This window comes from Eubalaena glacialis, chromosome 13 (genome assembly GCF_028564815.1).
Source record: "Eubalaena glacialis isolate mEubGla1 chromosome 13, mEubGla1.1.hap2.+ XY, whole genome shotgun sequence".
NCBI classification, from domain to species: domain Eukaryota; kingdom Metazoa; phylum Chordata; class Mammalia; order Artiodactyla; family Balaenidae; genus Eubalaena; species Eubalaena glacialis.
The window spans coordinates 93,676,006-93,689,222 of NC_083728.1; the positions used below are offsets into that span (position 1 = coordinate 93,676,006).

The 13,217-nt window shown below is 53.6% G+C and overlaps 1 protein-coding gene across 3 annotated transcripts in view; it reads left to right on the top strand.

Moving 5' to 3' along the window:
• The window catches only part of MAD1L1 (mitotic arrest deficient 1 like 1), a 342,045-nt gene that overhangs the window by 246,688 nt on the left and 82,140 nt on the right, over positions 1-13,217 (top strand). For all 3 annotated transcript variants that reach the window (XM_061208639.1, XM_061208640.1, XM_061208638.1), the window contains one exon: positions 8,816-8,906. In XM_061208639.1, coding sequence (XP_061064622.1) covers positions 8,816-8,906 — 91 coding nt within the window. The remainder of the gene's footprint in view (positions 1-8,815; positions 8,907-13,217) is intronic.

A 13,217-nucleotide genomic window follows, 5' to 3' on the forward strand; every position in this document is an offset into this window, starting at 1 on the left:
TCTTATAAAAGTTTATCATGAGTAGATGTTGAATTTTGTCAAATCCTTTCTTTTTCCTTGAATAGACTGATACGATTGTGTGTTTTTTCTTCTTTAAACTGTCAATGTGGTAGATTATATTGCTTTATTTTTCAGTGTTGAGCCAGCCTGACATCACGAGATAAACCCTCCTTGGCTGTCATGTAATGTTCTTATGTATTGCTGGATTCAACTTGCCAGTGCTTTGTTGATGATTTTTGGTCCATATTTGTGAGGGATACTGGTCTGTGGGTTTCATTTATTGTTCTGTCCTTTTCTGGTTCTGTATGAGCGTAATGCTGGCCTCGTGCAGCAAGCTGAGAAGTGCTCCTTCTCTTTTCTGGAAGAGACTGTACAACCATGTAGGCCTGGGTATTTCTGTTGTGGAAATAAGACCCTTTAGAAGGGTCGGGTTGTGGGTGCTTTGTCGGGCGACTTGGCTGGACCGAGGGCAGTTGTCCGTGTGGACGCGCTCCCGCGGAGCCTCCCATTCCTGGTGCTGCCGCTTGGCCCCTTCTCGATTTTTCCCTTTGCCGGTCTCGCTGGAGCTTTACAATTTAATTGGTCTTTTCAAAGGAACAGTGTTGGGTTTCGTTCATTATTCTCGTTGTTTTTGTGTTCTCAGTTTCATTGATTTCTGCTCTTTATTATTTCCTTCCGTCTTCTTGCTTTGGCTGTATTTTTCCCCTCTTTTTCTAGTTTCTTAAGGTGGAAGCTTAGATTATTGATTTGAGATCTCTCTTGTTTTCTAATATAAGCGTTTAAGGCTACAGATTTTTTCTAGGCACTGCTTCAGCTGCATCCCACACTTGCGATCTGTCGTAGTCTCATTTTCATTCAGTCAGTTTGTATAGTTTTCATTTTTTTAAATTTGCTAAGGTTTGTTAAATGCCCCAGGAACATGCTGTGTCTTGGAGAATGCTTTATCCGTACTTGAGAAGAATGAGTGTCCTGTTGCATTGGGTGGTGTGTCCTGTAAGTTCCTGTTAGATCCCATCAGTTGACAGTGTTGTTCAGTCCTGTGTGTCTTTGCTCATCTTCTGTCCACCGTTCTAACTCCTTAGCAGGAAGCTTTGAAATCTCCAACCATACTTGTGGATTTGTCTGTTTTTCCTTCCAGGTCTGTCATTTTTCGCTTCGTGTATTTTGAAGCTCTGCTTTTAGGGGCATGTTCATTTAGGGTTATTGTGTCTTCTTGGTGAATAAACCGTTTTACATGTTTGTCATTCCTCTTTTTTGGGGTGGCCACCATCTGGTTATCTCCCCTGAAGTCTCCTTTGTCCAGTATTCATACAGCCACCCCAGCGTACATTCCTCCTTCCTTCCCTCCTTTCTTTCCCTTCTTTCTTGGCAGCTGTTCGTTTCGGAATAATTGTTGGTTTGTAGGAGAGTTGCACAGATAGTACAGAGCGTCCCATGTGCTGCTCGCCTTTGTCCCTCATTATCAACGTCTTCGTCTCCCTGGTGCGTTTGTCACAGTCAAGTCACAGTTAACTGGTCTGCAGCCTGCGTTCACCCATTTGTTTACCCAGCAGCGTCCAGCCCAGTGTCCGGCCCAGGGCACCACCTTGGTCTCAGCCGTCTCGTCCCCCCGCCTCCCCCGCTCTCTGCCAGTTTCTGGGTCTTTGTTTTCTGCGAACTTGGCCATGCCAGCACCCCCAGCCCACGTTTGTCTGACGTGTTCTGCGGCGAGGCTGACGTGTGGCTTTTGGAAAGATGCTGGGGTTTGGGGTTTTGTGCCTTCTCATCGCATCAGATCGGGGGTACGTCCTGTTAACAGTTCCTGCTTCACCTTCATTTCACCTTTTGTCGCCAGCAGTCAGGAGGGACCAGGACGCTCTCTCAGCACCGTGCTCAGCGGTCTCCTCGGCTCAGCAGCTCCAGCGTCCACCTGCCGCAGAACCCGCGCGGCTCAGCCACGCGCTTTGCAACCTAGTGACGCGGCCCCCACCCTCCGCTTCCCCCGGCCCGTTCTTCCGCCCCCAGCTCTCACCACAGTCGCCCTCCGTGTCCTTGTTTCTGGCAGCCGCCTCGCGCCCCACCCAGCCTCTGCCCAGGAGCCCGTCCGCACGTGTTTTACGTGTTTGTTACGGCAGCACCTTCTTGGCGCCAGCTCAGGCCCCCGTGACAGACACCACAGCCCGGGCGGCTTATACAGCACACTTATTTTCTCACAGTTCTGGAGGCCGGGAGCCCGAGATCAGGGTGTTGGCAAGTTTGGTTTCCCCTGAGGCCTCCCTCTTGGCTTGCTGACGCCTTCTCGCCACGCTCTCACAGGGCAGAGAGCGCGAGCAGGCTCTGCTGTCTTCCTACCAGGCGCCGGTCCCACCACGAGGGCCCCCCTCGCGGCCTCGTCTGACCCGTCACCCTCCAGGGGCCCACCTCCAAATATCACACCCAGGGTCGGGCTCCAACGTGTGAATTTGGGGGACCCAGACGTTCAGTCTGTAGCAGGACACCCCCCTCCTCGTACGAATGACTCCAGAGCTGGTGCAGTCCATCTCCCCGTGGTCAAGCCTCTGCTGCAGGTGCAGGACTGGGCCGGCGATGCCTGCGGTGAGCCCGACGCCGGGGACACAGAGCAGACCGTCCGACAGAGGGGATGGCCAGGCCCACGGGGACAGAGCGGCTGCAAAGCCCTGAGCGGGCGGTCGGGGAGGAGGCCAGCAGGCAGGGTGTGGGGTCCAGGACCAGAGGGCGGTCAGCCTGGGCAAGTGGCCTCCCGGACCAGGTGCTCTTTGCCCAGCTGTCCTCTAGTTCCGCCCGTTGTCCCCTCCAGCACCAGGAGCCTGACCCCTGGCACCCCACCCCCACTACCCTGGGTTTTAGTTCTGCAAAAACAATCATTCTTCCCTCAGAAGTTTTCCAGGGTACGTGGTACATTCATTGCAAATTTTTTTTAGGGAAGATAACAAACACCCCTTTCTCGCTGATTTCTCCTGACACACACACCGCGCACGTGCACACACACACACGCGCCTGCTTTGATTGGCTTCGTCTTCTCGAGAAATGATCTGGGATGTCATCCAGTTTATGTAATACCCTCAGTGTTTAAAAAACTCGGAGTTAGTCAATTTCAAGACACTTTCGCCAGACCTGATTGCTTTGAACAATCTGAAGGCAGACCAGCATTCTGAGCTTTTGAACAAACACGCACACGCACTCATTCATTCGTTCTCTCCCCCTCCCCCTCGGTGAGGTAAGAGTCTGCCTCAGAGGAGGACAAGGAGAAGGAGGCGCCCGTTTTTAAGATGCACAACTAGTGCTGTTGACGTGGTTTGCTCTCCCACAGCTGGGACGGGTTCTAGCTCGCCGCTTATTAGGAAGTCTGCTGCCACGTACATGTGCTTATTTGAGTTTAGACCGGAGAACTTTTGCTCACAAGCCTTCAGAATCCATAATACCTGTTTTAAGAGGGGCCTTGCGGGGCTCTCATGCAGCCTGTCCCTGAGATGCAGAGTCCTTCTCCGGAAGCGGCTTCCTGGCGGTGGCCTGGGCACTGACCACCACCGCCCCCCCAAGCTCATGGGCATACCTCACCGAGGCCGGGCGGGTCACACCTCCGAGTCGTCCCTCTGAGAAGCACTGACCTAGAGGGTAAGGGCATCGGCCCTGGAGCCCGACTACCGGGGTCCCTATCCTGGGTACCGGATGGGCCGCTTCCCTGTGGTCACTTAGCCTCTGTGAGCCTCAGGTTCCCCTGTGAAAACTAGGGGATGGGATGGGACCTGTGTGGAGCACTGGCCTCCCTGGGTGCCAGAGACTCTTCCTCAGTTCCCTGCGGTGCCCGCAGCCCTGCCCGCTCCTGCGAGGGACAGGGTGACCCGCCAAAGGCATGGGTGCAGCGTGTGTCTTCACAGTTGTGGGCTGCACGTGTTAAGTGTTCAGCTGGATATACTCTCTGTCTCTCTCTCTCTCTCTCTGTCTCTCTCTCTCTCTCTCTCTCTCTCTCTCTCTCACACACACCCATACCCATGGAACCATTACCACACTCAAGATAGTGGGCCTGTCCTTCGCCCCCAAACATTCCCTCTTGCTCGATTATAACCCTGCCTGCCCCTCCTCCCCTCCCCCACCCCCAGGCAGCTACCAGTCTGCTTTCAACCACCGGGGGTCGGTGGGCACGTCACGAAGCTGTGTGTTATGGGAGCTGTGCAGTGTGTACTCTGGCCTCTCTCTCTGAGCGTAGTTGTCTTGAGACAGCACGTGTGTGTCCCAGCGGTTTGCCCTTTCTCTCTGCTGAGCCTTATTTCCCTGTGCGCACACACCACTGTTCGCTCACGTACGCCCTTGCTGGTGGACGTCTGGTTTGCCCCAAGTTTTGGCTGTGGGAATGAAGCTACTTTGTGTTACACACCAAGTCCTCGTGTCCTTTCTTTTCTCCCGGGGGAACACTGCAGCGGGGGGTGGCTGGTAGTTGCGTGAGTAACTCTTTAAGAAGCTGTCTTCCAGAGTGGTGGTACTGTTTCATGTTCCCGCTGCCGGTGGACGAGAGGTGTGGGTTCTCCTCGCCAGCACTTGGTGTGGTTCGTCCTCCCCATTTTAATCCTTCTGGTAGATGCGAGGTGGCGTCTCACTGTGGTTTAAGCTTTTATGTCCCTATTGACTAACGATGTTGGGCACCTTTTCACGTGCTTGTCATTGTATATCTTCTTTGGTAAAATGTTCAAACTTTTGTCCATTTTTTATTTGATTACTTATTTGCTTGTTGTTGAGTTTGGAGAGTCCTTTATACAATCTGTATACGAGTCCTTTATCAGATATTGGCAAATCTTTTCTCCCATTCTGTAGCTTGTCTTTTCATTCTCTTCATGAAGTCTTTTAAAGAGAAGTTTTATCAGTTTTTTTTTTCTCTTACGTATGATGATTTGCATATTGTAGCTATGAAATCTTTGCCTATCCCAAATCCACAAAGACTTTTTCCAATATTTTTAAGCAATTTTATGATTATTTTACGTGTAGGTTTATTAACATCTTGAGTTAGGTTTTTTTTTATTGTTGTGATAGTTTCAGGTGTACAGCAAAGTGATTCAGGTATACATACATATATATATATGTCCTTTTTCAGATTCTTTTCCGTTATAGGTTATTACAAGATATTCTATATAGTTTTCCTGTGTTATATAGTAGGTCCTTGTTTATCTGTTTTACATATAGTAGTGTGTATCTGTTAATTCCAAACTCCTAATTTATCCCCCCCCCTTTCCCCTTTGGTAACCATAAGTTTGTTTTCTATGTCTGTGAGTCTGTTTCTGTTTTGTAAATAATTCGTTTGTATCATTTTTTTTTAATTTATTTTTATTATTTACTTTTTTATTTTTGGCTGCGTTGGGTCTTCGTTTCTGTGCACAGGCCTTCTCTAGTTGCGGCGAGCGGGGGCTACTCTTCCTTGCGGTGCGCGGGCTTCTCACTGTGGTGGCTTCTCTTGTTGTGGAGCACGGGCTCTAGGCGCGCGGGCTTCAGTAGTTGTGGCGCACGGGCTTAGTTGCTCCACGGCATGTGGAATCTTCCTGGACCAGGTCTCGAACCTGTGTCCCCTGCATTGGCAGGCAGATTCTTAACCGCTGCACCACCCGGAAAGTCCCTGTATCATTTTTTAAGATTCTACATGTAAGTGATATCATACGATGTTTGTCTTTCTCTGTCTGACTTACTTCACTTAGTATGATAATCATCAAAAAAATCTACAAATAGTAAATGCTGGAGAGGGTGTGGAGAAAAGGGAAACCTTCTACACTGTTGGTGGGAATGTATAATAAATTGATGCAGCCACTATGGAAAACAGTCTGGAGGTTCCTTAAAAAACTAAAAATAGAGTTACCATATGATTCATCAATCCCACTCCTGGGCATATATCTGGAAAAGATGAAAACTCTAATTCGAAAAGATACACGCACCCCAGTGTTCATAGCAGCACTGGTCACAATAGTCAAGACATGGAAGCAACCTAAATGTCCACTGACAGATGAATGGATAAAAAGATGTGGTACATAAATACAATGGAATATTACTCAGCCATAAAAATGAATGAAATAATGCCATTTGCAACAACATGGATGGACCTGGAATTAGTTTTTGTTTTATACAAAATACAGATTTTAGGGATTGTTCCAGCACCATTTGTTGGAAAGACCATCCTTTCTACCCTGAATTCCCGTACTATATTTATCCCCAAAAGTTGTCTATGTGTGTATATTTCTGTTTCTGGACTCTGTTACGTTCCATTGATCTATCTTCAGGCCAATACTGCTTTGATTACCTTTGCCTGTTTTTCTGGCTTCTTTTGAATTACTTGGGTGTTTTTTGTGATACCATTTTATTTCCTTTTTTGGCTTATTGGTTGTAACTCCTTGTTTTTTTTTATTTTAGGGGTTGCTCTGAGGTTTTTAATATACATCTTTCACTTATCACTGTCTACTTTCAGGTGATACTATACCTTTTCACATATATAATATAACCTTACAGCTGTGTATGTCTGTTTATGCAGCCTTTATGCTGTTGCTGTCATATATTTTACTTACATTTATGTCCGAAAACCCCAATATATTTTTTATTAGTTTTGTTTAAACAGTCAATCTCTTTTAAAAATAGTAATTTAAATATTTCTAAAAGATTTAAATAATATGGAAAACCATATTTCTGCCCACGTAGCTAAGATTTCTGTTGCTCTTCACGCCTTTGTTGGCTTCTCCTTCCCTTCTGCCTGAGGATTTCGCTTGACATTTCCTGTAGAGCAGGCCTGCTGGTGATAAATTCTTTGTTTTTGTATGTCTGAGAACATCTTTATTTTGCTTTTGTTTTTTGAAAGATATTTTCAGTGGGAATAGAATTCTAGGTTGATATTTTTTCATTTCTTCTAGTAGTTTAAAGATTTTTCTCCTCTTTCTCACTTGCAGTGTCTCTGCTGAGAAAGCTGCTTTGTTCCTCTGTGGGTAACATTTCCGTTCTGTGGCTGCTTGTGGGATTTCTGTATCACTGGTTTTGAGCAGCCAGATCGTTGTGCACTGGGGCTGTTTTCTTCATGTTTCTTGTGCTCGGGTTTGCGTAGCTTCTTGTGTCTTTATACTTGCGTCACATTTGGAACCTTCTTGCAGTATTTTTCTGTCCCATCCCCCCCCCCACCACCACCGCAGGGACTCCAGTTACACGTAAATTCACCTTCATGAAGTTGCCCCACCGCTCAGCAATGCTCCTTCCAGTTTTAAAGATCGATTTTCCTCTCTGTCTGCTACTGTGGATAGTTTTTATCGCTCTGTCTTCAAGTGCACTAAACTTCTGTCCTGCAGAGTCTAATCCATCATTAATATCATCCAGGGTTTTTCATCTCAGACATTGTAGCCTCCACCTCTAGGAATTCGATTTGGTCTTGTTTATATCTTCCATGTCTGTCCTTAACCGCTGAACAATGGAATATTATTCCTCTATTCCAATAGCTTTTAATAACTGTTTCAGTGTCCTTAGATGCTGATTTTTTTTTTTAATTTATTTATTTATTTTTGCTGTGTTGGGTCTTCGTTTCTGTGCGAGGGCTTTCTCTAGTTGCGGCGAGTGGGGGCCACTCTTCATCGCGGTGCACGGGCCTCTCATTATCGCGGCCTCTGTTGTTGCGGAGCACAGGCTCCAGACGCGCAGGCTCAGTAGTTGTGGCTCACGGGCCCAGTTGCTCCGCGGCATGTGGGATCTTCCCAGCCAGGGCTCGAACCCATGTCCCCTGCATTGGCAGGCAGATTATCAACCACCGCGCCACCAGGGAAGCCCTAGATGCTGATTTAATGTCTGTGCAGTTATTCTGCACAGGTAGTTTATTCTCTTCATTGTGGGTCATATTTTCCTACTTAATGCCCAGTAATCTTTGATTGGATGGCAGACATTGTGAGTTCTAGCTTGCTGGGTCCTGAACGTTTTTGTGCTTGTATAAATCTTGTTGAGCGTGTTTCAGGGATGCACTTAGGTTTCTCGGGAAGAGTTTGGTCCTCTCAGATCTCGCCGCTGCGATTTGCTGGGCCAGCCTGGAGCAGGTACCAGTCTGGAGGCAGTTACCTCCCATTCCCGAGCCAAGACCTTCCTGAATTATCCATGAAGCGTGAGTTTTCCATTCTGGCTGGTGGAAAAGGCTCTGTTCCTTACCCTGCGTCAGTGCTGGGAACTGCTTCCTTGGCATTTTTTAATTTTAAATCGTACGAATATGGTTGCTATAAAAAATTAAATTTAAAAAGGAAGACAAAAATAGGCGCCTTCTCATGATGAGCTGCAACCTACCTGCATGCCTCTTCGGCCACTGGCCTTGCTTGGCCTCTGGGCCTTCGGGGTAAGAAGGGCCTGCTTCTGCACCTCGTCCGGGGGGTCCCCCAGCCTCCAGCCACCAGCTGTGTCCACAGCGCACGTCGGAGAGCTTCCCTGTCTTTTCGTCGTGCTTGGAGACCCTCTTCAGGTCGTTCTCTTGATTCTCGCGACCTCTCCGGTGCACGGTCACACGTGTGGGGTGGGCACCGGACACGTGCAGGGCCACCGTGCCACTGTTCGTTCTCCTCCATGCTCCCTTCCGGTCCTGGTCAGCGAGGGCCCCACCTCTCCCCGTGGCAGAAGCTTCCGCCCCGGAATAGATGCCTTGGCTGCACTCCCCTATCCTGGGCTTGTGTAGTTTTACAGTTTTTCCTTAATGTCATCTCTTCATGTCACATTTCTACAAATGTGTACTTGGCAACGAGCCTTTTAACCGTCTTGTAACCTTCCCCCTTTTCCTCCCCAGAGGGCGGGCTACAGTGGGGCTCCTGTCACGGGTCTGCTCTCCTTGCAGGTTGAAGGTTGAGGAGCTGGAGGGGGAGCGGAGCCGTCTGGAGGAAGAGAAGAAGGTGCTGGAGACGCAGCTGGAGCGGCTCACCCTGCAGGTGAGCTCGTCCGGGGCTTGCCCTGCCCTCCTGTTTTCTCCTGGGTTTTGCCCGAGGTTCCTGCACCCCAGCCATCCCACTTTCTAGCTGACCAGACTAGACTAAACCGGGGGGCCTGTCCCCCACCCAGGCCCCTGGCTGGCCGAGAACACCCGTCCCGAGCCAGCAGAAGGGACAGCCTGCCCCGGGTGGTGCTGCCCCCAGCCCCCCGCCCCGTCCGCTTTCTTGGTCTCCGTCTCGTTTTTCCCGACCGCTGGTCACAGTGAACCCACAGTCTGGCCTCTGCGTCGCCCGTGGTGGGTGTGGTGGGCGTGCCCCCCTGGGAAGAGACGCCAGCAGAGGTCCTGGGTGGTTTGGGGTTTGTATCCAAGCCCGTCCGCATCTGCCTGCAGTTGTGAAGTCGGATTGCTATTTGCACTGTTTTGCTTTTGCTTTGTTTTTCATTTTTATCCTCCTGTCTAAATTGTTCCATGGCAGGAAACCTGCAGGTTAGTGATTACCCAGATTTTGGACAGGCCGTTGATTTTTCTCTTGGCATCTATTAGAGGCAAATCAAATCTTTTTATTCCTGATTCCTGGAGATGGGAGAAGTGACAACCTTGATAAAACGAGGCGCCTTGAGCCGCGGCTGGACCGTACTCAGCTCCGGGACTTGTCACCTTGTACCATTTTAATTGGGCCACAGTCCTGCTGGGAGAGCTGGGCTGCTGGCGGGTGAACCCCCGGCCACCCGGCAGTGGTGCCGTGGCAGGGCAGGATGGGGAGTGTCTTTCTGGGTCCTTAGTTGAGCTCAGCCTGAGGTCACGGCTGATGGCTTCCCAGGCCTCTGACTGGGGCTCAGTGAGTGCTGCCGAAATCGATGTTTCCTTTTTCCTGCTCCAGGGCTTCAAGGCCTGTCACAAGGAGCCTCAGTGGCCCTTGGTGATGGTGTTGAGGGTCAGGCCAGGTGAGAGGTGCAGTGAGCACCGTCAGTGGATGTGGGGAGACGGGGCCGGCGTCGGGGGCTCCCAGCTCGAGCCTTCCAGTGTGGGAGGTTCGGGCGGGTGGTGCCCGGTCCAATCCGCGCTCCGCGGGTGGGGTCAGCGACGTCGGCCGTGTCCAGCCTCCTGGGCTCCGCGTGGACCTCACGCAGGGTGGGGGCCTGACTGTGCGTCCTGGAGCCGTGCACGGCCAAGGCGGCGGGTGGCATCCATGTCAGCTTGGGGAGGGCATGGGCCAGTGTCTGCGCCCTGGTGTGGCCGGGCTCTCGGCACGCACGTTTCTGTCCGTGGAAGTGGTAGGGGCGCACCCGGCCAGCAGTGGCCACACGCAGCGCCAAGCGTGCCTGTGAGCAGCTGCCCTCGGCGTGGCCGGAGGGTGTGGCGAGTGGGTCCTGGTTTCCAGGATCCTGGGGGAGCAGACGTTCGCACGGTGATGTGCGCGCCTGCTGCTACTCCCAGGGCGCGTGGCCGCCGCCTCCCTCACCCCTGGCCGTGGATATCCTGGAGCCACGTCCGGGGGTGTGAGGCCCCGTCCCCGCCGTGGGCGCTCGGGTGGCCCCCGCACCGGGCACAGTCCCGCCGCACTGGTTCTCTCCACCTGCTTTGAGCCCGGGGCCTGGTGCCGCCCCTCCAGCTCTGCGGGTCGCCCGGATCTTGAGACAGCAGCAAGCAGAGGCTCCTGGGTGCTCTGTCCCACGTCACAGCCCCTTTCTCCGTGTGGCCAGTTCCAGCTTGAGTCCCAGAAGGCTCTCGGGAGCATTCCCGCCCCTGGCACAGGGCTCATTTCAGAAAGGTCCTTGTGATGGTGGGGGCCGAGTCCTGTCTCCTGACTCACCATCTCAGTCACAGGTGCCACAGGCCTCTGCTGTGTGCCGACCCCGTGCTCCGTGGGCCCTGGGTTTTCTCCTTAGGCCTCCTGTTCCTGTGCCCACCCACAGTCCTGGGAGACGTCCTGCTGCCCCCTTTTCACTGACGAGGAAGCTTCGCTCAGAGAGGTTCAGCACCTTAGTCACGGGCACGGAGCCCCAAGGAGCAGGGCTGGCCTTTGAACCCAGGGCCGTTGTCTCCTGAGCCGCCCCCCCTGCCCTCCGTCGCCCCCGGCCTCCACCACTCCTGACCCCTCACCCCACCTTCCTGCCCTGCTCCTCGGGCTGCACCGCTGATGGCCTGGCCGCCATTCCCAGGTTAGCAGCCTCAGCTCTGGGACCACTGGTCTCCTCCCCCGCCCCCACCCACCCCACTGCCCTGCCCGCTGCCCCTGGCCTGGGTCCGTCGTTTGATGCTCTGGGGCGAGGAGAGGTGTACGCCCCCAAGGCTGAGCGGACGGGTCACCCCCGTCGCAGCGACAGTTCCTGTCTGACCGTGACGCCAGAGAGGCAGAGTTTGCCCCACCGCCGTCCAGCCCGGGCGGAGCGCCCATGGGCAGGCCCTGCCCAGGAGGCAGGGAAACGGGCGGATTCGGCCCTGGAAGGAGGGTGCCCACCCGCACCCTGACCCCTCAGGGCAGACAGAGGGAAACCGCTGGGCATTCTGGTCCTGGTGGAGTGGACCGGGAAGAACTCATGTCTGGCTCAGGGAGCCCCCGCCAGGTGGCGTTGAAATGGGTCTGAAGGGGACCTGGGCTCGTGGAAACCACAGAGACGTGGGTGGTGCCCTGGGGGCACCGGCATCCGAGTCTGTAGACCTCAGCTGGAATCCTGCCCCTCAGCTGGGTGGTCTTGGGCATGTCGTGCTTTGCCACCTGAGCCCCCAGCACATCCTTTGTAAAATCGGGGATGATGTGCCCACGTGGGGGTTACCAGGAGGTCACAGGCCATGTCTGACCACACCATCGTGAGGCCCAGGCCTCGTCCCCTTCACCTCGGTGCCCGGGCCGTGGAGGCAGCAGGAGAGGGCAGCACACCCCTCCAGGTGGCCTGGCTGCCCCCAGGCTCCGCTTCGTCTGTGCGACCGCAGAACCGCGGCTTCGTGGCCTGGGTAGAGCGGGAGGACACGGGCCGAGGGGCCCAATTAGCGTGTCGCTCCCCCGGCTGTGTGTTTATCCGCGGTGCTGCCGGCGTGATCCGTATGCAGATCTCCTCTCCTCTCTCCCCCTGGAGGAGTCTTCAAGTTGGGCTGCTTCAAGGAAGATTGATTAAAATCCGCTGCAGTTTGACTTAATTGGGAACATATGCTTGGAGAGGGAGCTCGACTAGTTAGAACTTTTTGTAATTAGTTCACAGCTGGTTGGTGAGGCAGCCGCTCCGGTTACCGCTCAGAGCTGAGTACAGCCTGCCGGCCTGTGCCCACTCAGTGCCTGGCGGGGCCGGGAGGCAGGCCCGGGAGGGGAGGCTCCTGGGCCCGCCTCCTGTGGTGCGTGGCCTGTCCGGGTCTTTCTGGGGGTCCTTGGCTACTCCCACCTCATCTATCCTAAGGTAGCCAGCCGTCAGGGAGACGAGGCCCCCGTGTAGAGATGGGGAAACTGAGGCCACAGCTGGCCAGACACAGTTGGCCGTTTAGTAGAGGCACAGTGCCCTCCGGTAAAGACTGAACTTGGGCAAACCAGCTGGGACTCTGGGCCCGAAGCAGGGGGTTCTCTGCGAAACAGACTCAGGGACCACACTCCCTGTGCCCCACCCGGCCTTTCCCAGCGGTCCTGGTGGGCATAGGGCACTGCCCGGGCGCTCCCACCCCCTCTTGCCCTCGGTCGTTCCTCTTCTTAGCGGTTGGGCACTGGGCCTGGGTGTTGGTTCTGCCCCTCCCCAGCCGTGGCCCTGGTCTCAGTCTGCTTGCCTGGACGTGGAGCTGACCCCACCCCCCTACAGGCTGTCATGGGGAACACGGTGACGTGCCCAGCACAGAAGCACGGCCGCTGCCGCTGTCACCGCTCTTACCTTGAGGATGCCACACGGTTGTCCATGTTTGGCTTCTCGTGGGCCACGTTTGGGGCCGTCAAGGCAATGAGCCGCCTGGCGCTCCCGGGCTGCAGTCCTGAGGGCTAGACGCGTGGCAGCTCTGGGCCTGGCAGACGCTCGTTCCCCCGGCAGCGCCCCCTCTGGTGAGGAGCGAGCTTCGCGTGGAGGGGGGTGAGGCCTGGCCACGCGCTCATGCCCTGTTGGTCCCCCTGGCTCACCCTGGGTCCCGGGTGGTGGAGCCAGCATGCAAACTCAGCCCTAGCGGTTCCCCTGTCGTTTTATGAACAAACACCGTCAAACATACGGCAAAGTTGGAAGAGTTTTACAGTAAACACCCGTGTGTCCCCCCAGGTCCTGCTGCAGACACTCTCCTGTGGCTGCTTTATGACGCAGCACCTCTACCCCCTTCCACCCATCAGTACTTTCTCTTTTCTTAA